General features: G+C 39.0%; 1 protein-coding gene across 1 annotated transcript in view; it reads right to left on the bottom strand.

Moving 5' to 3' along the window:
- The window catches only part of LOC136260079 (uncharacterized), a 109,775-nt gene extending 82,672 nt beyond the window's left edge, over positions 1-27,103 (bottom strand). The window contains exons 1-4 of the mRNA XM_066053696.1: positions 27,046-27,103; positions 26,515-26,811; positions 12,292-12,630; positions 8,435-8,827 (exon numbers count right to left, since the gene is read on the bottom strand). Coding sequence (XP_065909768.1) covers positions 8,435-8,827; positions 12,292-12,630; positions 26,515-26,811; positions 27,046-27,103 — 1,087 coding nt within the window. The remainder of the gene's footprint in view (positions 1-8,434; positions 8,828-12,291; positions 12,631-26,514; positions 26,812-27,045) is intronic.
- Between the last annotated feature and the right edge of the window lie 333 nt (positions 27,104-27,436).

The following is a 27,436-nucleotide window of genomic DNA, read 5'->3' as shown; positions in this document are numbered from 1 at the left end:
GTAACTATTAACTTGTAGCTAGTTACATTGTAACTATAGACAACTATGCTTTAAAAGCAAGAGCACTTCAATTTTTGTGCTACAGCCACATTAAGTAGACATTTTCTGAGTACTGTTCTTCATGATTCAGCTTGAGTAACAGATGTAACAGTTGGAACTGAGCTGAAATGACTACAAAATCATTATTTTCAGTAAGACATCTAATTATTATATATAGTTCTCTTCTTCCCTTGCTCTGGGAAAAATAATCATGTTACAAAAGTTAACAAACAAGCATAACTTATTTATGAAAGTAACTAGATACTTAGTTACCTTTAAAACTAAGTTACATGGGATAAAAGTAACTAGCAACTAGTCACCTTCTGAAATAACTACCCCAACTCTTTCCAAGGCATTATTTTTCTGTATTGACACTTTCCTTGAAGGAGTGTATTTAAATGTCACAGAATTATTTGAGATGGTTAACAGACTGTAGTATCCTTGGTATAGTCTGTTTGCGTTCACCTGAGCTCTCGTTTCTTGCTAATAACTTTTATTACATGGGCCAGTTGCCCAAAAATGTAGTAGAAACACCAGAACTAAACAGAGTTTAAAGAATTTAAACAAGATTAATGTTATAGCGATACGTCACGTGCTGCACATTACAATACCTTGGTGAACACTATTTAGAACTAAACGCATGCATATACTCACACTCACATTTCAGTTTAGGGGAAGGTAGTAGTTGTTTTCTGCTGTTCTCTCTTCCTCATCATGCCACGAAAGAGATCTCACGCTGGCACCTCAAGTGGTGATGAAGTTAGCCGGAGGAAGCGATGACACGAAGACAATCAGCCTGATTTGCAGCCTCGTACCAGAAAGAAGACACAAAGTGGGGCTCCTTCGTCAACCACACGGTCCTCTACTCCTCCCTCTACCCGGTCTTCAACATGCAACACCACTCATTCCTCTACCCGGTCTTCAACACGAAACACTGAGTCAACTGGCACGGAGTCACCTTTGACCCCGGACCGGAAGTTCCAGTCAACCCTCACCCACCTGCTCCCACCAGTCAACCCTTGACGACAGCCAACATTCCCGTCATCGTCCAAGCTGTTATAAGTGCTCTACTGAACAGTTCGACTGGCAGTTCACTACCAGGCCCAACCACCAACCCAGGATCTATGTCTGCCAACTGTGCTCCTTGTAAGTTCTTTCAGTTAGCTGTCCTGTTCTTAAAGTGCCTTAGTTTAATTATGAATTGATGAATATATTAGCATATAACAGCATTGCGTGTACTCATGTTTGATATTTATAGAGTGCTGTGTGAATACCTGTTGTTTGAGTGTGTACTGTATAAATAAGGCATGCATAGTGTTGTGCAACACTTGTTGTGTGAGGCATCAGCTTGTACTTATGTGACAATCCATGTACCGTGCAAGCATCTAGTCTGTGTACCATTACATGTATCATGTATATACGTCCTTTTGTGTGCATCGTGTCTTGCATATTATAGTGTTTTTTGCATTGTGCATATCCGGTGCCATGTCTCATTTTTTTCCTTTTTTCTATTTCCTCCTGGTCCTGCCACACAGCTTTGGGCCAACTCCTTCCATTATCACAGATTGACCACATAGCTGAGATCTCTGTTGGTGCACATCCTAGCACTAGCACTAGTGGCGGTCACCCAGTTCCAGTGTCTGCTACCACCAACTTACATCCACAGTTGGCTGATTCATCAGCACCTTCTTCCAACACCAGCAGTCATCCAGCTCCAACGGCTGTTACCATCAATTCATATCCTCATAGCTCATCCACCAGTTCACCAACACCTTCTTGTCCTATTTGTTTTTATCGGTCTCGGCCTCCCACCCATTGCAAAGAAACTCTTTGAAAGAATAGAGGCGGGCAGTTTTATTGAGATGGCCGAATTGCTACCAGAAAACCTCAACCTTTTCACCACCACAGACGCGGACCAATCAATCTACAAGATTAAACGTCGTGTGGTTACCAACATAGTGGAATGGCTCCAGTGCTTCAGTACGTACGTAGCAATAGTGTCTTACAAACAGCCAGAAAGAGTTTCTGATCTCTTGGGCTACCAAAACCTTATCATACAGGCTTCTCAAGACTATGAGGGTGACTTCTGGCTGGACTATGATTGCCGCTTTAGGCAACAATTAGCAGCATTCCCTTCTACAAATTGGGCTAGGACAGATTCTTCCTTGTGGAACCAATTTTTCTTTGGCTGAGCTCATACTATCTGCTGCAGTCATAGCTTTAGTCATGGTCATCCATCTTCAGCCTGCTCACTGTTGCATAATATGAATCAACACTCTAACCAAGGACAATTTTCATCTCGTCAATCAGTTTTCCCTTCCAGACAATTGGCTTTCCAGCAAAGGTCATCATCCGGTCAACTGTACAATCATCCTGTATGTTTTAGCTATAACCAGTCTCCAGATCCAGACTGTCAGTTCTCTAACTGCCGTTATGACCATATTTGCTACTGGTGTCATTTCAATCCTCCAATTACCAATAAACGCCACAAGGCTTTCTATTGCCCTACCAGTCTCAACAAGGGATAAGGCCTCTGTTTCCTAGCTCTAGTCAACACGCTTACTCTAGCCAGTATGGTTCTCACTGTTGATCCTTGTGGTTACATTTGCTGTCTTTATTGAACTCTGACTATTGTTACATGCATATATATAATTTATTGTAGTGAGTACTTGACTTGTCATTGCTTGTTTATCAATTACATTTGTACACATGTACATGTGCCACTGGTTTATGGGTAGTTGTGTATTTCTTGTAGTGATTACTTGAGTTGTTACTATTTGTTGATTGCATTTATACAATTTATATGTATCAATGGTTTGTGAGTAGCTGTGCGCACCACACCCCTCCCACCCAGTTCTATATACGTAGATTCCTATATTTTGTTATTGCATAGTAGTGTACCTTCCTTATAGTGCATTATCTAGCTGCATGAACTACCTACGTGATGATTCACCTCCTATTGTTTGCTTAGTTGTGGATCATCCACTACCGATGCAGGAGAGAAGGCCTATTGCCATCAACTCAGTTCCTTCCTACCTTGACTGGCTCCAGAATTGGAACAAACACATGGAACAAGCAACTACCACAATCCTAGTCCCTCTCCAAGCCTGTCAGATTCATATACCTCTTATTGTCCGCAACTGGTCTAGAGCTTTACAGTCCTACCCATTACAACCCCTATCAGAGTTCTTCCTCTCTGGTATCTCGTATGGCTTTCGTATTGGCTTCAATAAGCCTCCTTCTCTGAAAAGTGCTCGTAAGAATCTTAAAGGGGCTCTTCTTCACCCATCAGTGGTAGATGAATATCTCCAAGGAGAGGTTGACACTAACAGAGTCGCAGGTCCCTTTACTACAATCTATACTCATAACCTCCAGATCAGCCGCTTTGGAGTAATCCCCAAATGCAACCAACCACTCAAATGGCAATTGATTTTTGACCCATCCTACCCTGCTTCACACAGTGTTAATGATGGCATCCCTCGTTCCTTACACAGCTTGAAGTACGTCACAATTGATGATGCTATTAATCAAATCATTGACACTGGTCCAAATGCTCCTCTTGCCAAAGTAGATATCAAGCATGCCTTTTGTCTACTCTCTATCCACATTGTTGATTGCCATCTCCTTGCAATGAAATGGAAGCAGTCTATTTATGTTGACACTTGTCTCCCCTTTGGGCTTAGATCTGTTCCAAAACTTTTCAACATCTTAGCCGACCTGCTTTCATGGATCTCACAACAGCGTGGGGTAACGTTTGTAATGCATTATTTAGATGACTTACTCTTAATTGGTCCTGCCAGTTCACCCATCTGCTAACGTAATCTGAACATTTTTATACAAGCATGTGCAGACCTTGGCATGCCACTAGCAGCAGAGAAAGCCGAGGGCCCCTCCACACAGCTGACATTTCTAGGCATTCTCCTAGATACCAATCACATGGAGATCCGCCTTCCTAATGACAAACTCCAACGTATTCGTACAGAATTGGCATCCTGGTTGCAGAAAGAATCGGCTACCAAACAAGAAATCTTATCTCTGGTAGGTCTATTGCAACATTCCACCAAAGTTGTGAGGAGTGGTAGAACATTTGTAGCCTGGATGTACCAGTCAGCTGCTAAATTAAAGTGTGATAGATAGTTTGAAGCACTAGGTTCCATTATGAATGATTTGGTATGGACTACTCCACTCGCGAATTACAATGTGCTGTTACACGTGTTCTCACTTATCATGAAGCGCACTAACAAGAACATACATACACGTGATACCACATTACATAATATCTAATAATAATTATATTGATGTCATAGTTACTAGTTCTCGACATAAAGAAACTGAAATATTTTACAAGGCTAACACAGTCTTTTCGTTCAGATCTTTATTGGTGGCATACATGTATTGTTAATTGGAATGGGCTGTGCATCTTGCGCAAACCTGATCATACTAATCATGTTAACTTTCGTGTTTTCACCAATGCATCTGGTTCCTGGGGTTGTGGTTCCCAGTGGGAAAGGTGCTGGTTTCAATGGCAATGGCCATTAGAATGGCATCCCATCGGAATTTTGGCTAAAGAACTAGTGCCAATTGTTATTAGTTGCGCAGTGTGGGGCCCATGCTTTGCTCATAAAACAGTTCTATTTCTCTGTGATAACATCAGTGTGGTTACTGTTGTTGCAAAGGGTTACTCTAGGGACAAAACAGTTATGCATCTCCTTAGGTCTATATGGTTTTTGCAGCCACTTTTGACATCAATATTGTGTCACAACATTTTCCCAGTGTAGTTAATATTCCAGCAGACATATTATCCAGGAATACTTTAACACAGTTTTTCTTTTCTTAACCACAGGAAACTTGCCCTCCGACTCCATTACCACCTCCACTCCTGCACATCGTGTCTCCACGGAAGCCAGATTGGACCTCCCACTCCTTCAGAAGATGGTTCACAGATACTATCACCATGGTATCTCCCCAGCCACCCACACTACCTACTCCTGTGGCCAACAATGTTACCTGACATTCTGTGGCAGCATTCATCAACACCCCTTCCCACTACTGAATCTACCCTTCTATTGTTTGTAACTCGCTTAGCAACTTTAGGCCTGTCATGTACCACAATTAAAGTGTACCTCTCAGCCGTTCGTAACTTGCATACTGCAGCGGGGCATTATTCGCTTTATTATCAACAATTTAAACCACATCTCCAGCAGGTTCTTACAGGAATTCAAAAGACACAGGTTACTTTTAAGTCACCACGCATCAGGTTGCCAACAACTTTGAACATCTTGTCTGACATGCTTACTGTCTTGCAACGTCAGCCTACATCTCATAATAACCTCATGATCTGGGCAGCATCCTGCTTAGCTTTCTTTGGGTTTTTGCGCAGTAGTGAGCTAGCTGTCCCATCTCAGGATACTTACGATGCTTCCATCCAACTTTCAGTGAATGATGTGGTGGTAGATAGCAGGTCATCACCAACCATGATCCAAGTAACTATTAAACAGAGTAAGACTGATCCTTTCCGTCAGGGAGTTAAGCTTTTCTTGGGAAAGACTGATGCTTCTGTTTGCCCAGTTACCGCTCTTCTGCCCTACATGTCATTGCGAGGCAACACTCCTGGACCTTTGTTTATTCTTGAAGATGGACAATATTTAACTCGATCACTTTTTGGCAATTTCCTGGACAATTTGTTAGATGCCCTTCACCTGAAAAAGGAACACTTTAACACTCATAGTTTTCAAATTGGTGCAGCATCCTCCACAAGAGCTGCCAATATCCCTGATCACCAGGTTCAAATGCTTGGCAGGTGGAGGAGTGACGCTTACAAATTATACATTAGGATCCCTCCAACAGATCTTGCTAATTTGTCGAAAGTGTTAGCAGTTGGCTCTCAGTGACATTTATTTACCTCTACTTCAAATTAAATTTTATAATTTGTATAATGAGTTATTAGGCATGTGTGTTTTCAATACTATATGCTATATACTTGGGGATATGCTTGTACGTTGTATACCCTCATAACTATTACTTGTCAATCAACAATTAGCTAATAAGTACTCACCCGATAAGTTAATCCTGTAGAATTTGTTGTATTTTTTAGAATTTTGTGTTGTTATTTCTCTTCATTCCTTGGGTGGAAAGGTTCTACAAACCTTTCTTTGGCCTCTTTATTACCCAAGTCAAGAATCGAACTTGTAGAGAGGTTCTTGTGTGCATGTACCAGTGGACTAAAAGATTTGTAGGGTAATCTATGGTGGCGGGACTCCATGCATCTACCAAACTCCACTACAATCAGAGGATTGAGTGGCCACAGCCTTGTCTGAATTGGAAGTTTGAGCGGCCAAGCATCAGCGTTGAAGTGTGATAGGAGTTTGTCAACAAGAAGGTGAGCTAATAACATTAAACAGAGTTTAAAGAATTTAAACAAGATTAATGTTATAGCGATACGTCACATGCTGCACATTACAATACCCTGGTAAACACTATTTATAACTAAACGCATGCGTATACTCACACTCACATTTCAGTTTAGGGGAAGGTAGTAGTTGTTTTCTGCTGTTCTCTCCTCACCCAGCCCTCTGTTCCTGATGATTAAGGGCTTATTCTCACTGTTAGCTGTGTCAATGACTATATAATACTACAGTGAACTAACTGTATATGTGTTCAGCACTATGCTACCCCATTATACATGCAGGTGTTGAATTTTTTCCTTTTCAGTAGGTTCATATTTCTCCTGGTGCATCTGTTGGCATCTACTCTGGTGATCACCCAATGAATTGGATGGCTAGTTCCTTGTGTATTATTGCTTAATCTGCTTCACATATATATTGTTGATTCCTAATAGGTTATACACTGGCAAAGCGTACAAGACATTGTTGATGTCATCATCGCGATAGATAGTTGCCATAAGCAACAGTGTGTATATGTACCAACAATGGTTATAATACCTGCAAGTGTTATTGTGTACCAGCAGGTGTTATTGGGTTAGCAAGACCTGCTCTGCCAGCTGGAGGTGTTATCATGCCTGCAAGTGCTAGAGTCACCTGTATCAGCAAGAGTTTTTTCCTGTCAATTGTTGTTCCAGCAAGAGTTGGTGAAGAGTCTTGTGTGTCAGCAAGAGTTGTTGTGCCAATTGTTGTTCCAGCAAGAGTTGGTGAAGAGTCCTGTGTGCCAGTTTCAGCAAGAGTTGGTGTGTCAAAATGAATTCTCCATTCCTATAGCATGGAATGTGATAGCATGGAGTCCTACTTAGGTGTCCACCATTCCTAGTAAACCTTCTACTTTTTGGCCTCTTTATCACCCAAGTCAAGAATCAAACTTGTAGAGAGGTTCTTGTGTGCATGTACCAGTGGACTAAAAGATTTGTAGGGTAATCTATGGTGGCGGGACTCCATGCACCTACCAAACTCCACTACAATCAGAGGATTGAGTGGCCACTGTGGCCTTGTCTGAATTGGAAATTTGAGCGGCCAAGCATCAGCGTTGAAGTATGATAGGAGTTTGTCAACAAGAAGGCGAGCTAATAACATTAATAGTCAATAAAGCACTTTGATACAGGCAAGAACAAGCAAGTTATGAGGCTTTAAAAAATATCCCATACATTAAATATGGACGATTCAGGCGCACAAACATGTTTACAACATGAAAACATGCTTGTTCCAGTACAAAGCCATTTGGAGTGTAAATTTGTTCACCTCTTTGATATTACTATATTTGGCGGGGGCTCAGGTGAATGCATACTGACTATAGTATCAGGTAGCAGCTAAGCTGGGCTTATAAAATGATTGCAATGGGCCACACTCCATAAACGATCAGAACACACTGCCACACCTCTAATAATCAGTGCTGAGACCATGCCCCTCAATGACCTAGCTCTGTAGGAAACAAGGTATTGTATCACACCCCTGGCTTAATATACTGCGTACTGTAGAGAGATCAAGAGACTCTAATACAGAGGTCACTATGCTCTAACGAAAAATCAACAAAAAGTGCAATAAAAATTATCAATTTAAAAATGAAGTAAAGTTCCAGCAATAACAAGTTGATGTTGTGCTACTTCTAAAAACCAGGTGCCATGCAGCTAGCTAACTAATCTGGAATTAACCAATAGGTTTTTGGTTGTGCAATACCAGTAATACATAATTAGTTTATTAATTTATTGTAATTCATGGATTTCATAATTCATGAAATATTGTAATTCTTCAATTACGTTGCTATGCACTGTTAAGAAAGTGCATGTTAAACAAACCACTTTTAACAACATATTATGCACAGAAGTATCTTCTAAACTGTTTTATACTTCCTTAAAAATATTCTTCATCAACAAACAACAATGCTGGTATTACAATCTATATATTACATTTCCACCCTTATGTATCACTAGATGTATCAAGTGACTTACTTCTTCCACTAAAGTACACACCCAATCTCCTTGTCTGGTTCATCATTGAACTGTTCATTATGACACATGTGTAAACACCTTCTACAGTAGTAGTGAATGCTCCACACTGCCATAAGTTGATCACTCCAATATAATCAGTAAGATTTGCTGCTTGAGACTGGATTAGATGAACAATGGGGGGTTGGCATAGTCCATAAGGTAATCGAGTAGCTCCATTATTAAAGAACCATAAACCCAGGTCAGTATTATTGTCAGTACCAGTAGGTCCCAGTCCAGACACACAGCGAGCAAGTAGACCATTGATAGCATGTGCAGTAACATATGAGTAGTCAGTTAGGAGATTACCAGTAATAATTTGATCATTACCAATCAGTGCTCCAGTCACTGCAATATCTAGTAGGTGCAATAAAATCACATATGGCATGTATAGTAATGCATGTGTATATACTAGTATATTTAAACAATTATTATTTTAAAATAAAGTAGGATCCAAGCAGTAAAAAGTAGTGAAAGAAAGGATAAAACAGCATTATAGCTTGGTGGGAAAATCCTTACTTTGGCATTGAACAAAATGATTGTTATAACATGCCAATGTAGGGATTTTCCCACCGAGCATACTACCATTCATCTTTTGTTTCATTACTTTAACTTGCTTGGATCCCTACTATATACTAGTTTTTGGTTTGTTTGTTTTTTGTTGTAGCATACAGCTATACATGTGTAACTGTTCTATTTGGGTGACTGCTGCATTAGAGTATCTTGGTCCAGGGGCGGAGAAATAGGGGGGGCAACTGCCCCCCCACTTTTACAAGTGGACCCTCACTTTTTCCAATTCCCAGTTGCCAAAGTAAAGCAACTACTTTCAACTTACTTTGCCTTTATTTACTGGGATTTGTGCTAAAGGTTATGCAAGCATGGAACACTGCATGAATCAGTACTGGGAGTGCACGAGATCGATATACTCTAATAGAGCAGTCACCTAACTACTCTAATAAAACATTCAGCAGAATCATTATAAGTTTGGCCTGCTATATGCAATTAATTCAATATGTCTTCACTACAACACTTATATCTATATGTATACAATCAACAGCATGAGTCTATCTGAAATGCCTTTTTTTACTGATGTATCTAATTGTACAGTGTCTCAATGCTAGTCATTGCATATATAGCAGTATCCTATTCAAGTACACATATTCCACTGAAAATGTTCTCAGATTTAATCTCAGAGTATCCAAATCTCAAAATTTCCCTGTGGGGGCATGCCTCCAGACCCCTTAGTGTTGGCATGCTTTGCATGCTAGAGTGCAAAGCACACTAAGGTACAGTTAATGATTTTAAGACACTTTGTAACTGACAGCCAACCCACATGACTGCCCTCCACTTTTGAGTACTGTTCTCCGCCCCTGTCTTGGCCTTTCTAAAGGGTACATATGCAACTATTTCATTGTGCTAGCAAATGAATACAGCTATGTCAATAATGATGGGATGTGTCATCGCGATAGATTGTTAAGAGGTGGCCTTGGTGCTAGATCATTATTAATCAACTAAGATCTCATTAATAGGTATGGGATTGAACCAATCGTGAAGTTACAGGTATCTACCAGCATAAGCAATTCAAAAGGTTTACAGCATCTAAATATGGTGCTCAAAGAATTTAAAGTGTTGATTGGAAAAATTAATACCTCATTATGGTTCATTGCATGGAGAAGGAAGAAGACTAGCTTGATTGAAGATAAAAGGAAAGACAAGGTGCAGAGGGCACACACTCGTCAAAACCCCAAAAGACACATCCCACTGGTGAGTTTGTGACTGTGGTTAGGCAGGCAGGGCAGGGCAGGGCAGGGCAGGGCAGGGCAGGGCAGGGCAGGGCAGGCAGGCTGACTAGCTAGCAGATGAAAATTCAAGTTTCGGTGATATTTAAAAATTCTATATCCAGCTGTCTGTAAGTAATTTCTTGTTTTTGATGCTGTATTTGATGTTAGATGGACTAATACTATTCCCGAAAGGTGATTTTTGTCATGTAAGATGTTTCTAGGATGATTTTAAAGGAGGCATTTTAGGTGGCGTGCATCCTTATTGGGGAAGGGGGGGGGGGGGGGATCCAATTTAAACAGTACTACCGTACTGTTTGATACTTTACAGGGTTTCGACAAACAATTGCTATCTAAACTTGTGCAGGCACAAGACTATTCAGAGGTCTTGTACTAACTTTATTACAAAGAAAATAGAGAGTTCTACTTAGAGGAAGAGGAATAGGGAGGGGTTTCCTAGGGTAACAGGAAACCCTGCTATAAAATTAAGACACAGCTGGAACCTAACACACTGCTTAGTTTAGCAGCACAAATGAGTGAGTAATAGTGATGGCATAGCACAGCAATTTATAGTAGCATAGAATTTACACCCATCTCTCAGGGAAGAACTTATAGAGGACACACAAGCCCTCCTGAAAAATTGTTTAATGTGGTGCTAAAGCAATAACATGCATTGCTGACAACAATCTACTGTGTTCCAATTTAAGACATAGCGAAAACTAGCAATTAATTTTGCATGCAAATAAACTACACATATAGGAATCTACCATTTGTAGAGAGTAAAAAGTGTAGAACTGCTCTCAAAGCAAGAAATCGGCAGTACTTAGTGGACTACAGAAGACGTGTCACCTCTTAATCTCAAGCTTTAGCTCCAATACTTCACACGATGAAAGCATACTATTACGAGAATAATTCTACGTATCAATAAGTGGAAGCAATTTACAAGTCAAAATATATGGCATTTACAAACAGATGAGAGTCTTGTTCCAACGTTCGCACCAAGTTAAGAAGCCATAGAATGGATATCTGATGTACTGATATGTAGAATTATTTAGACACTATTGCTTACCATTTCTAAAAAGTTTCGGGGCTGTTCAACCCGTATTTACAAAGAAAAGACCATGTTTATTACGGCTGTAAGATGAGTTGTTGTAACCTATCTGTATGTTTCTCCCATATGCGAACAGGGAGCCCATACGTGCATGGATCACTAGCTTAAATTAAGCTATTAGCTAAATCCTTTATCCATGGAGATGATAAAAATACATTTTAAAACCTCATAGTTAACCAGCTAACTACAGAGCTACTCAAGTTCAGTGGTGGATATAGATGGGTTTATTTAGATTCTACAGAATCCCTCTTTCAAACTTAGCTGAGTAGATTTTTGATTAGACTCCTCTGTTTGGCAGAGCTGATCTTCCACAGAGGAGTGTAGGAAAAAAACATACACAACAGGTACAAAATCAGTATACAAGGAACAGACAACCACATACAACTAGAAAACTAGTACATAACATAAACAAAAATATACACAAAACACAGTATTAGTGAACAAATCAGTTAGTGAAGAGAACAAACATAGCTATAGCAATTCTAGTAGAGAGCTGTTAGCAATTTATCATGGAAAAAACTACTATATTATACAGTATTTCATAGCTATATGCATTCAATTACATTTAAATAGCATTCATTATAGTTATTAAACCCCCAACAACACTTTACTTTTGATTTTACAGAAAATGTTTGAGATACTGTGTAGACCAGTCACTCTAATAGAGCAGTCAGGCTACAGCTTAGTACAACTCTCACCCTACAGTTGGTTTATTTCAGTCTAAAATATTTATTTAATTATTAAAACTTCACAGCATAAAAGCTGAAGGTCTATAGGTCAAAATGCTGTTTATGACAAATGATGGCTGCTAGAAGGGCTTTGTTTGGTGCAAACACGGCTTCAAATGTACATCAAGTAGTGAGAAATTGATGGATGCCATGGTATGAGCACGGTCAGATGGATGGCTTTTCGGATTACACACGTTCACTTACCTGATATACGAAGTGTTAATGGTCCACTGGTATAGTCAACACCACCAATGGTTACAGTACAAGTGATGGTACCAGCATCCTCTGCAGTTAGATCATTATCAGTTACAATTTGTGTTGTCTGACCAGTAGGAAAACAAGCTGGATTACCACTATTATGAGCAGGGTTAGTGTAACATCCTGTAGTGTTCCACTGGTAGTTGGTCACTGTAGGTGTTGACCCATCAGTTGCTGTTGCCATACATGCCAGAGTGATACTACTCAATATGGGATAGTCAAATGTGTTAGTAGATCCACCAACTGGTGTACCAGCCGGAGTACTGACTATAGTGACTACAACACCTACAAAATACAACAGTGCAATTAACAAGTTGCTGTTCTATCTAATGCCATATTTTATCACGAAGAGTTAAAATTATCAGCATGCATACATTTGGTATTCATTGGACACAAGCATGTTGTAAGATGAAAACATGGCAACTTAGCAAATGCAAGCCAACTACACCTAGCATTCACTATGTAGCTACCCTATCCACTCACCCATTATAACAAATTTTCTTTACCACATTACAGTACTTCATTTCAAAATAAACATTAAAAAGTGACATGTAATTTATGAAAAATGGCAACAGGTAGGCAAGAATCACTTGTAACGCTGCTTGCAAGCAACACACTGGCAGCGTGTCAATTACAATACCTGTCAGTAGGCCTGTAATGGGTAAACCATTATTACACAACTATACACAAAAATTTGGAATTTTCAACTAGAGTAGGGACCATATCGAGAAAAAGTACTGAAACTAGGTTGAGTAGTGCACGATATTAAATCACAGTAAAACAATAAGAAGCGTTATATTCCTATTGTGCCCGAGTTACCAAAGCACAGTAGGGATATAACACTTCTTATTGTTTTACTGTGATTTAATATCGTGCACTACTCAACCTAGTTTCAGTACTTTTTCTCGATATGGTCCCTACTCTAGTTGAAAATTCCAAAATTTTGTGTATACTCGTTTGTTAACTTATTTGTAAAATGGAATTATGACTGGTGAACCCACGCATACCGCATCAAAAGAAGGAATAGTATCCTGTGCCCCAGTTATCAATTATGGTCTAAGATGCAGTATCCATTACGCTTCGTTGTTAGCCAATTACACAGCATTACGAATTAAGAACTGTTCGAAATGTGCCTCTGCAATCAAAATAGCCACTATGAAAAATATGGACGATTTCTGTTATACAAACCTAGGGAAGCCATCACGTGCTATTGCCAAAGTATTCATCAGTGCGCTTCGTTGTCCTATTAAGAATCATGAAATGCCAAGAGAAATACATCTCTGCTATCAAAATAGCCACTATGGAAATACGGACAATTTCCATTACAAACCTAGAGAAGCCATTGCGCAGCTAGCTATAGCTACCACTGAATCAACACTTTGCACTGTCAGCAAAGATGAATGGGACACAAAGGAGGACAACGGTAAGTCCATGAAGAATGCATGGTACGCACTGTGGCATACCAAAAGGCACATCTCGGGCCAAAGCGACGTAGAACAGTGAAAAAATCAAGCCCCTAGCTGCAGCCGTTATCGAGGTACGCTTGCCTGAAAATGTCAGTCAGTCAGTCAGTAGAAAATTCCATTGAATAATTAAAAAAAAAAATTCTGTAGTGACTTGTTGAAAGCATTTCGGGTTGATCTGAAGGCTTTTTTGGGCTTAGATTTACCTAACCAATACTGCCTTATCGTTGTCAGGAAAAATTGAGGCTGGTTTTGGGTGATGCTAGTTCGTGGGCCACGCCTACTCCTTTGTGGTCCCTACTATACAGATACTGTCGTACTGTATGATAATAAAGCTGATTATCACGACTATCACAATAATGGGTACTACAGTAATTGTACCATGTACCCAACACTGTATATGCAAAATACACATGTTTAAATTTCTATAGTTTTTCATAGGTGCAGCTTAAAACTGAGCAAGGGTACTATTTTTGCATTTCACTTTAATTGAAACGTGTTGTTCACAATATTGCACACAATACACTTACACAGTGATACAAACAATTCTACTATATACAATCATATGTACAAAGCTTTAATCATGTATAATGAATTTAAGACTTGATAGTAAGTACTGAGTAATGAAACTTATTTAAGTCTTGGGACAAAAACACAAGCATGTTTGCATGCTCTGAAAGTAAACAGGATCGTTGGAGTTGATCACATGGCCAGCAGCACTAAAAGTCCTTTCATTTTCACTTTGAAATACAGAGATACTTGAATGCAAGTTTTGACAAGACAAGAAATTAACTAGAATATTGATTTCACCATAATAGTGGCTTTTGCTCTGGATCACTATCAATGCACAAGTATTTTTACTTCCTTTCTTGGCATGTTCTCAGAATTAGCTTTCACTTCTGGTTCTCACAGTTACTCTTCTTTTTTTGGGGCAGGCTCTTTGGGTCCCTTTTTATTTCTTTCTTCCTTGGTAGCAGTTAGGTTTGCAATAACTGTCACTTCCTTTTGATCACTAGGATAGCACTCTGCTTGGCTTCTTCTGACAAAAAAGCTTAAAAGTTGTAAACTTTGGATCTAAAAAGCAAGCCTTTGTGTAAAATTTCTGCAACAGATAAATCTGTGTATCTACTTCGAAGATTGGTCAACAATACCCTTTTCATTTGCTTCGTCAATTTGCTGTCAGACAATGTCTCTACAAGGTGCTTAACGGTTAGCTTGAGAGGGTTATCTGTTTCTCTCACTCTGTGATATGAACTATGGGCTTCATTACATAGATCAAAGCTTCCATTGTTGTGATTTCAGCATCACTGGGCATCAAATCAGACTTGTGTATTTCAATCAGTGCTGCAAAAAGAGGCTGCTGCTGTTCCAAAAATTTTCTATTATATAACAGGTAGAGTTCCATCTCATTGGAACACTCTGAATCAAGCACTGTTCATCATGCTTCAGGTCTTGTTGCTTACTACACAGAACATAGCTGGATTTGCATGAATGATTGAAGTGATTCACCAACCTTTTGGCTCTGCCTATAGCTTTTGACATCTCTAGCAAATCCATTGCCTTCAGTGTGTGTAAAGCAACCGATGTGCTCAACATTCAAATTCTCAAGTGCAACACAAATATTTCTGGCATTATCAGTGACAGCAGCAAATAGCTTCCCTAACGGTAGCTTCCATCGTTCAAGTGCATCCTTCAAACCTGCTGCTAAGTTGGAAGCTGTGTGGTCAGTCATTATTTCAGTAGTTTCCAGCAAGTGGCAGCACATCTCCCAATCCTTGTTTATTTAGTGTAAAGTAAGGTTAACATAACTGCAGTTAGACCTAGATGTCCATCCATCAGCAGTTATTGCGAATGACTGCATATTTGATAATAGTGCACTACTAACCTTTTGACCTTTCATGCTTGTACATAGCCAGAATATAATTCCTAGCAAAAGTAGTCCTATCAGGTGGAATGTAGCTTGGTTCAAACTTGTTAACATGTATTGGAATCTGCTATCATTGTTTGGGAGCATGTCCTTCATGATACAGTAGCAAATTGAATTTGTCAGGGCTTTCTATTTAGACAAATATACAAAAAAAATTGGAATTTTCAACTAGAGTAGGGACCAGCACATCGATAAAAAGTACCAAAACAAGTTGGAATAGTCCATGATATTAAATCACAGTAAAACAGTAACAAGTGTTACGTATATCACTTCCATTATGGTATCTTGAGCACAGTAGGGATATAACACTTCTTATTGTTTTACTGTGATTTAATATCATGGACTATTCCAACTTGTTTCAGTACTTTTTATCGATGTGATATGGTCCCTACTCTAGTTGAAAATTCCAAATTTGTTTGTGTACTTGTTTGTTAACTTTTTTTGTAAATTATTATGATTGGTGAACCCACGCATACCGCATCTATAATGCCGCTGCACGCCCCAGCTATATCAATTATCTTCTGAAAAGTGAAGTATCCATTATGCTTTGTTGTCAGCCATGTTCAACCTATTACACAACATTTCAAATCAATAACTGTTCGAAAAGCACCTCTGCAATCCACGCATACCAAAAGAAAGAAATGGTGCTGTGTGCCCCAGTTATATCAATAACTATTATCGTCTGAAAAGTGAAGTATCCATTACGCTTCGTTGTCGGCTATGTTCAACTCGTTACACTGCAGTATAAATCAAGAACTGTTCGAAAAGCACCTATGCAATCAAAATATCCACTATGAAAGATTTCCGTTACAAAGGGAAGCCATCACATGCTACTGCCAAATCGACATTTGGGACACAAAGGAGGACACTGGTAAGTCCATGAAGAATGCATTGTATGTACTGCAGTATGCCAAAAGCACTTCTTGGGTTGAAGCGACATTGAACAATGAAAAAATCAAGCCCGTAGCCTTAGCTGTTATCGAGTTATGCTTGTCTGAAGGTATCAGTCAGTCAGGCAGTCAGTCAGTAGAATATTCCGTAATGTTTTTAAAATTCCAGAGCAACTTGTTGAAAGCATTTGAGGTCAATCTGAAAGTTTGTTTGGGCTTAATTTTATCTAACCAATACTGCCTCATCGTCATCAGGGAAAATTGAGGGTGGTTTTTGGGTGATGTTATTTTGTGGGCCACACCTACTCCTTTATAGTCCCTACTATGCAATACTATCGTACTGTATGATATCACTTCTTCAGGGGCGGATCCAGGGGGGGGGCTTTGGGGGCTGAAGCCCCCCCTTTCATATTTAGGCCTTACTTGATCAATATGCTGAGTATTATAATGAAATTTTGTCTTAGCATAATTATATGATCACTAATAATACAAATACTCATAAAACCACCTTATAAACGTCTTTCCAAGGTATTATCAGTGAATTTATGCTAAAATTTATGCAACAAGGACCCGAATCAGCATTGGAGGTTTACAAGATCGAGATACTCTAATAGAGCAGTCAGCTAACTACTCTAATAGAACATTCACTGGAAACATGTAGTTGGTTCTGTTATGGAATTTTTCCAAATCTGCCTGCACCTATACATGCAATGAAATGAATTGGTTTGTTTAAAGGGCTTCATTCATCTACTTGTGTAGTTAATATGTATGACAATACTTAATTCAGGTTCACAATTTCCATTGAAAATGCTCTCAGATTCAATCTTGTATTGTTCAAATTTCAAAATTTTCCACTTTCAACATTATTATTCTAACATGCACCTATTCAGTGTCGTGCAATTGTGAGAGGGGTGCATCATGTACTTGGTTGTCTGTACCTACCCAAACTTTTCCATTAGCAAAATGCTTCAGAGAGCCATACCTATAATCTAAAGGCAGTATATAAAATATCTACAGGCAGAAAATATTATGAATTTTATGTGGAAATGTCTCCAAATTGCAGTGTTTTAGCATCTATTTTTCAAAATTTTCCTGGGGGGGCATGCCCCCAGACCCCCCTAGTTCCAGCATGCTTCGCATGCTGGGAAGTGTGCTTCGCTACCTCTACCCAAGAGATTAGTACCTTGAGTTAGCCCCCCCCTTTTATAAATCCTAGATCCACCCCTGTTCTTTTTGTATTTGTATACTCCAAAGCCAACCTATGGCTGGCTTTGGAGCTTCTTTTATTTGTCCTTTTCTTTAGGAGGAAGGAGATCAATAACTGACTTTTAGGATAACTCCAATTCAATAATTGTTTAACAACTAATATTGTATAAAATTATCACATTATCCCTCATCTACAGGTTATCGTGTTAGTAGCTGAACTCTCTACAAGGTAACTTGTTTGTAGCTGAACCCTCTACAGGGTGACTTATAATGTAGCTGAAGTCTCCACAGGGTCACTTGTTGTATCTGAATCTCACTGGTATGTATGGAACTGACGATACCACAACACTCAATTGGCTGCAGTGCTACATACCATGGTTGCCTACATTATCCAGGAGGGATGATCAATGTCATTACTACATCGCTTTTGAATACAATCACCCAGACATAATTTCAAGGATTTCAACAAGTAATGAATGATAGAAACCACAATCAATAATATTATTAAACTATCTCATGATAAATCTCGCTACCAGATGCTGCATGATGTGTTTCATGACTTAACAAAGCGTTACCTGAGTATGTATCATGTTACAAGGAGATGTAAGGCCAGGAGAGATTTTAATCTGTGAACAGAAACGAAGATTGTTTTGCAGTAGCCGTGATGTCACACAATGATATCGTTGGGCACATTCCCGAACAATTTCATGCTTGGTGCTTCATCCAGCATCGAGGTAGCATAATATGTGAGGTCACTGGAAATCCTCAATACTCAAGTCAACTAGTGCTCCAAGTGCCAAAAAATTAGCGCGCTTATAATTAGAAACTTTCCTTTCACTTGCCAAAAATTAGAGCACACTGCGTTCAAAGCACGGGGAGTGCTAAATATTTAGAGATGCCAAAATTTTATGAATCTACGATAAGTCATCTAATAGAACATTCAACTACAATCAAATTATCATGCAGAGAGTTCAACTATTAACAAGTCACCCTGTAGAGAGCTTGGCTACAATCAAGTCACCATGTAATGAAACAAATCACCCTGTATAGAATTTAGTTACATACAGAGTCACCCAACATCAAAGCACCCTCTATAGAGTTAAGCTACATAAAAGTTATCCTGTAGAGTTCAGCTATGTTACAAGTCACCCTGTAGCAGGGCCGGAGGAGGGAAAATTGAGTTGGTCAGGCCATTGACTATAATGTTGAAATTGCTACTATATACATGCCAATGAGAGAGGAGCTGTTGCGCAGTGTGCGAAGTGCAAAGCACGAGCATCCTAAGGGGATCTGGGGGCATGCCTCCACAGGAAATTTTTGAAAATTAGACACTCAGATATGCAATTTTAGTGATATTTCACTGCTAGCTAGCTAGCTATATAAATATGCTCAGCCTATCTGTTGTTCTTCAGACTTTCTATACTATGTATAATTGTAGACCTGACATACAGGGGACACAGCATGAAACTTGCTGTATGGTTCATTTAGTTATAGCTAGCAATTAGAAGTTCAAGGGGGGTCTGGGGGTGCAACCCCCAGGAGCTGCAGAATTTTTGCAATTTAAAGGCTTGAAAATGCCTTAAAATTTAAAATTGATGCTAAATTTTAAAGTAAAACTAGCTAGCAACTTGCAACTTCCCCCCAAAATTTCACAGCAGCATGGCCCCCTTTAGCTAGGATATAATTACTATACAGTGAATTCACACAGCTACAATAAAAAGCTACACAGCTACAAAAATACAGTATACTACTATACTGGGGTTTGCATGAAGTGAACGGATCATCATGTAAATATACTGGTGGACCGTCACGAGACCAATCAGTATTCAAAAATGGTGCGATGTGGATGAGACTGAGAGTTTGTTCAGTATCTCGACAGGACGAGTGGGTAGTTGGAAGAGGAGTAATTTCTACTCAACATCTCATCCAGATGGCTACCATGTAATGTATGGGTGTACAGCTTCTTGCTGCGGAATGAGTCATCTGGTTTGTCACTGCCAGCCCTTCGCCCAGTAAAAGAAGCCAAGAGAGACAAGCCAAGGAATGCTAATGATTAGTTTATGAAGATTGAATTGTGATATAAGTATGCTGGTTTAGAATCAAAGAAGGCACCTGCCTTACACGTGATAAATGCCAACTGTCAGCACACGTGATACTGTACGTAGAACCCACAATCATTTCTGTACAAAACGATAAGAATGCTATGCTGTACTGTAAGGTAATGGACAAATTTCATAATGAAAAAATCAACTGTTGCCCCTAGCAACCTAAATTTTACATTATTTGTAGGTGTCAATGTCTTAAGTCACCCCTCCAAGTTTTAAAAGGATAGCATATATAAGTCATGAGATATGACATTTTGAAGTTGCAATTTTCCCATACATTATCAATGAGAGGGGCAACAGTTGCCCCTTCTCGGTAATCACACGAATCGTGGGATTTAAAGAATGTCATATCTTATGACCTACATATTCTATCCATTTAAAACTTGGAGAGATTATTGTTGACATTCACACTTACAAATTATACAAAATTGAGATATATGTACTTTTGAATTTTTGGTTTTTGCATATGTTGAAATACCTCATTTTTGTGATTGCCCAGAAGGGGCAACTGTAGCCCTCTCACATAGATATGTATGGGAAAATCACAAATTTCAAAATGTCATATCTTATAACATATATATGCTATCCTTTCAAAATTTGGAGAAGTTACTTTAGACATTATCACCTAAAAATACTGGGAAATTCAGGTTGCTAGGGGCAACAGTTATTATTATATGCTATAAAGCCTTATTATGGAATTTGTCCATTGGAGGTACTATACGTGTAGTTCTGTGCTTTAGTTAGGCTGAGAAACTAGGTAACTACTCGTGCCATGCATTTTCAATAACATCTGTAAAATGTACATAGCTACATGTAGATGTGATCGTCCAAAGATTGCATGAGAGTAATTTAGTTCAAACTGGTCAGCTAGTTGGTTCAACTCCAGATTATTGGTCCGGCTCAGGCCTGACCAACCGGACTGTATCCTCCGGCCTTGTGTAGAAAGATCAACTCAAACCAAGTCACCATGTAGTTCAGCTCCTAACAATCACCTTGTAGAGAGATTGGCAATGTTGCCAGTCACCATGTAGAGAGATCAGCTATAGTCCGAACGTGTTCACCTGAGCCCCCACCAAATATAGTAATATCAAAGAGGTGAACATGTGTTTACTCCCAATGGTTTTAAGCATGTTTTCATGTTTTAAAAATGTTTACACACCTGAATCGTCCATATTATATCAAAGCGCTTTTTTGATAAACAGTTCCTCTTTTTTGATAAACAGTTCTGGTGTTTGAAGGGCTTCACAGCACTACTAAATGTTTGAGCAGCTGGCCCTTGTATCAAGAGTTATTAACAAGAAACGAGGGCTCAGGTGAATGCAAACAGACTATAGAAACAAGTCACCCTGTAGAGAGTTCAGCTAACAATAAGTCACCCAAAGCTACAATCAAATCACCCTGTAGAGAGTTCAGCTACAGAAAAGTCACCCTGTGCAGTTCAGCTATGTTAGAAGTCACCCTGGCCCAGAGGAGGTACGACACACTTTAAGGTTACGGAATAGAGAGTTCAGATCACCAATTCCTCTATTGTCTCATGCTGGGTGCGATGTTGCTAGTGACGCTGACAAGGCAAGTGTTTTTAACCAATACTTTTGTTCTGTTTTTACAAAAGAGCACACATCTGACCTTCATCAACTCAAATCAGAGGTTTCACCAACCAGCATTATTGATTCGGTCACAATTACAGCAGATGATGTTCTTAGTGAGTTGTGTTCTCTGGATATTACAAAGTCTTGTGGCCCCGACTGTATTACCCCTTGTATGCTAAAATTAACAGCTGATCATGTGTGTTTTTCATTGAGCAAAGTGATGAATAAGTCCGTTATGTCAGGATCATTACCTTTTGATTGGATTTCTGCAAACATTGTTCCTGTTCATAAGCGCAATGATAGAAATCTCCCAGAAAATTATCGTCCCATTAGTCTGACCTCAGTTGTTGTGAAGGTTTTGGAGCGTATAATACATCAACAATTATATTCTGCTTTAAGGAAAAATGGTTTATTGAGCCACCACCAACACGGCTTTCAGCGGAATCGTTCTACAGTAACTTTATTACTTCAAGCTGTAGATGACTGGTCTCTATCGTTGGAGCATCGTGAGTCTATTCATTGTTTGTTTTTGGACTATGCAAAAGCATTTGATTCTGTTCCACATGAACGCCTACTCTTGAAACTGGAGTCCCTTGGGATATGTGGTGATTTGTTGGAGTGGGTTAGATTCTTCCTTACCAAGAAGTTTCAAAGGGTTGTTGTGAATGGTACGTACTCTAATTGGGCTTCAGTCACTTCTGGAGTGCCGCAGGGATCTGTTTTGGGTCCACTATTGTTTTTGCTTTATGTGGACGATTTAACTACAATACCCAAGGTGTGTAAATTGAAGCTGTTTGCTGATGACGTGTTACTTTATTTTAATGTGAAATCAGTTGGGGATTGCCAGCTGCTGCAGGATGATCTTTCGGCTATAGTGGCATGGTCTAAACGGTGGCAACTTAATCTGAGTCCCCAAAAGTGTGAGGCTTTATCCATCACGAACAAGAGGAAGCCAATTTCCTTTATTTATCTTATTGACAGTCAACCAGTTCGGTGGACCAATCTTGTGAAATACCTGGGTATCCATATAAATGATAAATTGCAGTGGTCCTCCCAGTGTCAATTTGCTGCCTCAAAGGCCACCAGGGTTTTGAATGTTTTACGACGTACTATGTTGGGGTGTGATTCAGAAGCCAAATATAGAGCTTACGAAGCTATTGTTAGGCCACTGTTGGAGTACGCTTGCGTGGTTTGGTCTCCTCATGCTGTGAAAGATGTGAACCTGTTAGAAGCTGTTCAGAGGCATGCTGCACGGTGGGTTTGTGGCAGTCGCTGGAACCAAACTACGCACTCTTGGTCTATTCCTCATGATGTGTGCTATAGAAAGCTGTGTTTACCATCCTTATCTGCTAGACAGGACTATTTGTCAGTGTGTGCTCTTCAGGACATTCGTCATGCTGGTTCTATTAAGTTTTCAAACTATTGTACATACACCACTATGCCTACGCATAGCCATCATCTTACCCTCATACCCCCACCTTCATCAATCAATGCTAGACGATACTCTTATTTTGTCTGTGTTTGTTTGCTTTGTGTGGAACAAAGTACCAATCAGTATTCTGGGTATTGAGAGGCGACATTTCTGTTGTAATTTTTAAATGTAATTTATTGTTGTTGTTTTGTAGATGTAATTATAATTGTTGTTGATTTGTTTTGTAAGTGTTATTTTGTGTGTTTTGTTTAGTGGTTGTATGTGTTTTGTATTAGGACAGTGCCTTGTACAGGCTTGCCTTTTGTACTGTTCCTTCCCTTATGGTATATTGATAATAAATAAATAGTTTAAATTGTGTGGGCGGAACAAACTACAAAACTTGCTTTAACCCAAGCAGGGATAAATAATTTCAAAAACTGTGTTGTGTTAGTAATACAACTAATTGTGCTTGTTCCTTTTTACTACAGAACAACGACTGTTCTTGGGTGTGTGGTCCACAATAGAGCGATGTTTAATAAAAACGTGCTGCCAAAAACCAGACTAACAGATTACTGAATCCTTATAATTTAAACACAAGTTACTAAACAACTAAAATATCTACGTCCTGTGGAAGCGATTTTTTAAGTTACTGGTTGTATAGACATTTTTATTGAACTTTTAGTACTTTTTTCGAGTGAAACAAGCTGTTTGAAGGCTTGTATCTGAGTCACTGGGAAGAAACACGCCAAAAACGCTTCCACAGGACATAATAAATTTAATATACAGTATCACTATGCCCCAGAAATGCCAATAGAGCCTACAGCTTTTGCTATATTTGGCGGCGGAAAAAACATGATATTGACAGCTGGAGCTGAGTGATGTAAGGGCTGGCTTACTTGTGTTACTACAACAAATTGTAGTGTTCCACCTGCCTCAAACTACATTGTAGCTACATAAAAACATTAAATATGAAGGGCTTCACCTTCATTTAAAACTTTTCACGCTGCTAGCCTGGTTTTATGGGCTTCTCAAAAGTATCGATAGGCACTCAAAATTTTGAATGATTGCCCATGACTATACCGTAACCTTAAGCGCTATCAAAAAGAATTGTATATTTTGACTTCTAAAATGATGCTTAATCTAACTTTAAGGGATTCAATACAATTTAATTACCTTAAATGCAATTTCCAGTGCTATTCTCTTCCATTGTTGCTGTTTGCCCTCCATTTTGTGTGATAAGCTCTTCATCACATGATTACATCTTCGATCGCCCTATATATTAATATCAAACCCCTGGGGTTCACCGCACCATTACATTACGCATAAGAAAAGCTTTTGATTGGCACCTAGTTAAAACTTTTCAATCAAACCTCCTAAAGTTGATTTTCATTGCTCTGTACAAATCCTATGAACTCATGTGAGTGTGTCATACCTCTTCTGACCCTGACCAGTTATTGTCTCATCGTAAATTAGCAGACATAATGGTAGTCAACATGCCTGTTGGGAGCCTTAGGTTGGTACCAAAGAGACCATCAACATCCCTTACAATAACAGCTATTACAATCACATAATTATACACATGCTTTGAGGTTATGTTGTGATGTTAACACACTTGTCAGCAGGGGTAATTACCAAGTAGGTGGGCAAAACTGGTTTAAATGCTTCTGAAATAATTGGCTTGAAAACCAGTTCACAACACTACTGTAGAGAGTTCAGCAAGGCATTCCTGTTGGTCACTGTAGAAAGAAATCCAGAAAGTAAGTAGTAAACGGATCACAAATAACATAGCCATGAAGCATGCAGACTGTACTAGGGATAGATCCCTAAAAATTCAACAATAGCACCGGGTCGGTACATTTTTTTCCTAATTGTTCAGCCAGACACGAATGGAATTAATTTATTTCTGCCAATTTTTTAGGAAATCTATGGTATTAATTAGCTGAATGCTCTATTGGGAGTGACTGCACTATTAGAGTATCTCAATTACGTACTAGTTGACTTTTGTAGTGTAACTCAGTGGTTGCATTCTGATTCCTTGTAAACTGAAAGGCCATTCTAATATAGTAAATCTACCTATCTTCAGTTGATTCCATTAACTAGTTTGCCTGATAGGCATGGCAAGTAATATTATTTTTATTAACAATACTCAATCGCACACTTGTTACACATGGTTGGTGTTTTTGTTATAGCTTCATCACTATTAGCGCGATGTTTTTAAACCACAAAGGTTTGCACTACAATGATTACTCCATGTACAGACCAATTTTCAAGTCATTTCATCAAGCATGTTTACCCTGTGGTTGTGACAAAAATTGCTATGGCTGTTTTCAAGAATTGCACAAGCTCCCTTGTTCTTTATCAGATGCATACAAAATTTGGACTATAAATATGTTGCATTATACTCTCACTACCCTCCAAATTTGAAGAGAATTGACTAAGACATAGCAATTTTTCTACATAGAACCAAAAGAAGATGAAGAAAAATTACAAAGAAACTAAGATGAACTTTGAAGGCAGTGATGGCTGGGTAGATCCAGCTCAAATTTGAAACAGGAGATGCCCCAATCTGAGGAAGTTTCCACAGCAAAACGGTTAATTTCTGGTCAGGCACTATCAAGCTACAAACGGCACATTATTGGTTCCTGTACAAGACACATTTGTCTGTCACATGGCCACACTGGCTGTGCTTGGCACACTATCGTGTGTCTTGATCACATGAGCTTTTTTCTTTTCTACAGGAAATTTTTTAATATACATGTATATATATACATTTTTACAAATTTTTACTGCAATTTTACAATTTTTCTTTACTACAGGAAAGAGAAAGACTGTAAATTTTGTTTGTTGGCCATATGTCTATTTTGTTTGCAAAAAGTGGCATTGTAAAACTACCTACTACATGAACTCTCTACAGGATTTTTATAGCTGAATTAACTACAGGGTTACTTCTAATGCAACTGTCTGAACTCTAGTGATTTGTTTGTAGTTGAAATCTCTACAGCATTGTGACAGCCAAGCTGTGAAAAGGGGTACAGCCCCCAAAAAAGCCAGGGTGAATAACGTTATGTAAAAGATGGTGGACAAGAAATGGCTGCAATGATGCTAGTGCCAATCATTTTTAACGATGACAGTATCATTTCAAAGTGATTGGTATGCATCATTGCAGTCATTCCTTAGCTGCCACCTTTGATTTCACAATCTGGTTTTTTGGGGCATACCCCTTTTCATGGATTGGTTGTATTGGTATAGATATGATATTACTTCATTTTGTTGTCAGGACACACGATAGTATGTTGTACAGCTATAGTGCGGATACACGACAGATATTTGGTATGTGGGATGCCAAAGACGGAGGGAATTTGCAGTCTAAAAATCATTATTTACAGAGCTATGTATGCATAAAAATAGCACTTTATTTCTTCCTTTCAATATACCCACAGTGTGGTACACTGGCTTCTTTCCCACATGTCATATTACTGTGTGTCTTGATATACTGTATATAACAGTAATTTAAGTACGAAAGTGCACAATATACAAGTCAGAAATCACATATGTAATCTTTCCATGTTTAAACATACCACTAACACTGACAGTGATTGTCTCACTGCTACTTCCAATAGGATTAGTCACAGTACACGTGTATGTTCCATTATCACTGATAGCGACATTATTAATGGAGTAGTCAGCACGGAACACTGCACTAGTACTATCATGAGTCACTGCAGTGATACTAGTGGACTGTACTATTGGACCACTATCCTTCCTCCATGTGAATGTATCTGGGGGAGAACCTCGTGAGGTGCAGGACAATGTGTGGGGAGAACCAATATAAGCTGTAACAGTAGATGATGATGGTGTGTCTATTACTGGAGCAGCTGTGTAGAGAGAATTATACAATGTAGCACAATTTACACTTCAAAAAGACATGGCAATTTATTATCACTGATGCTGGTATACACTCTATTACTAATATAACAATCAATACTGCTGTACAATTCAATACTAAGTGTAAATTGCATTAAAATTCAGTTTACTGCATCAGAATGACACAGCATTACAACCCGTAGTGTGTACCCCCAGCTTCTAGAGATTCCCCAATAATGACTCACTTCTTCCACTAAAGTACACACCCAATCTCCTTGTCTGGTTCATCATTGAACTGTCCATTATGACACATGTGTAAATACCTTCTGCAGTAATATCAAAGGGTACTCTACAATGCCATAAGTTGATCACTCCAATGAAATTCCTCAGACCTGCAATACGTGACTGGATTAGATGAACAATGGGAGAATGGCATAGTCCATAAGGTAACTGAGTTCCATTAAAGTGCCATATACCCAGGTTAGTATTATCATCAGTACCAGTAGGTCCTAGTCCAGACACACAACGAGCAATCAGACCGTTTGAAGTACCAGTAATGAATGAGTAGTCAACAAGGAGATTACCAGTAACAATGTGACTATTTCCTATCAGTACTGCAGTTGTTGCAATACCTAA

The sequence above is a fragment of the Dysidea avara genome, chromosome 7 (genome assembly GCF_963678975.1).
Source record: "Dysidea avara chromosome 7, odDysAvar1.4, whole genome shotgun sequence".
Taxonomy (NCBI): Eukaryota; Metazoa; Porifera; class Demospongiae; order Dictyoceratida; family Dysideidae; genus Dysidea; species Dysidea avara.
Note: the sequence above shows the minus strand (reverse complement) of the source record. Positions and strands in the feature narration are given on the sequence as shown.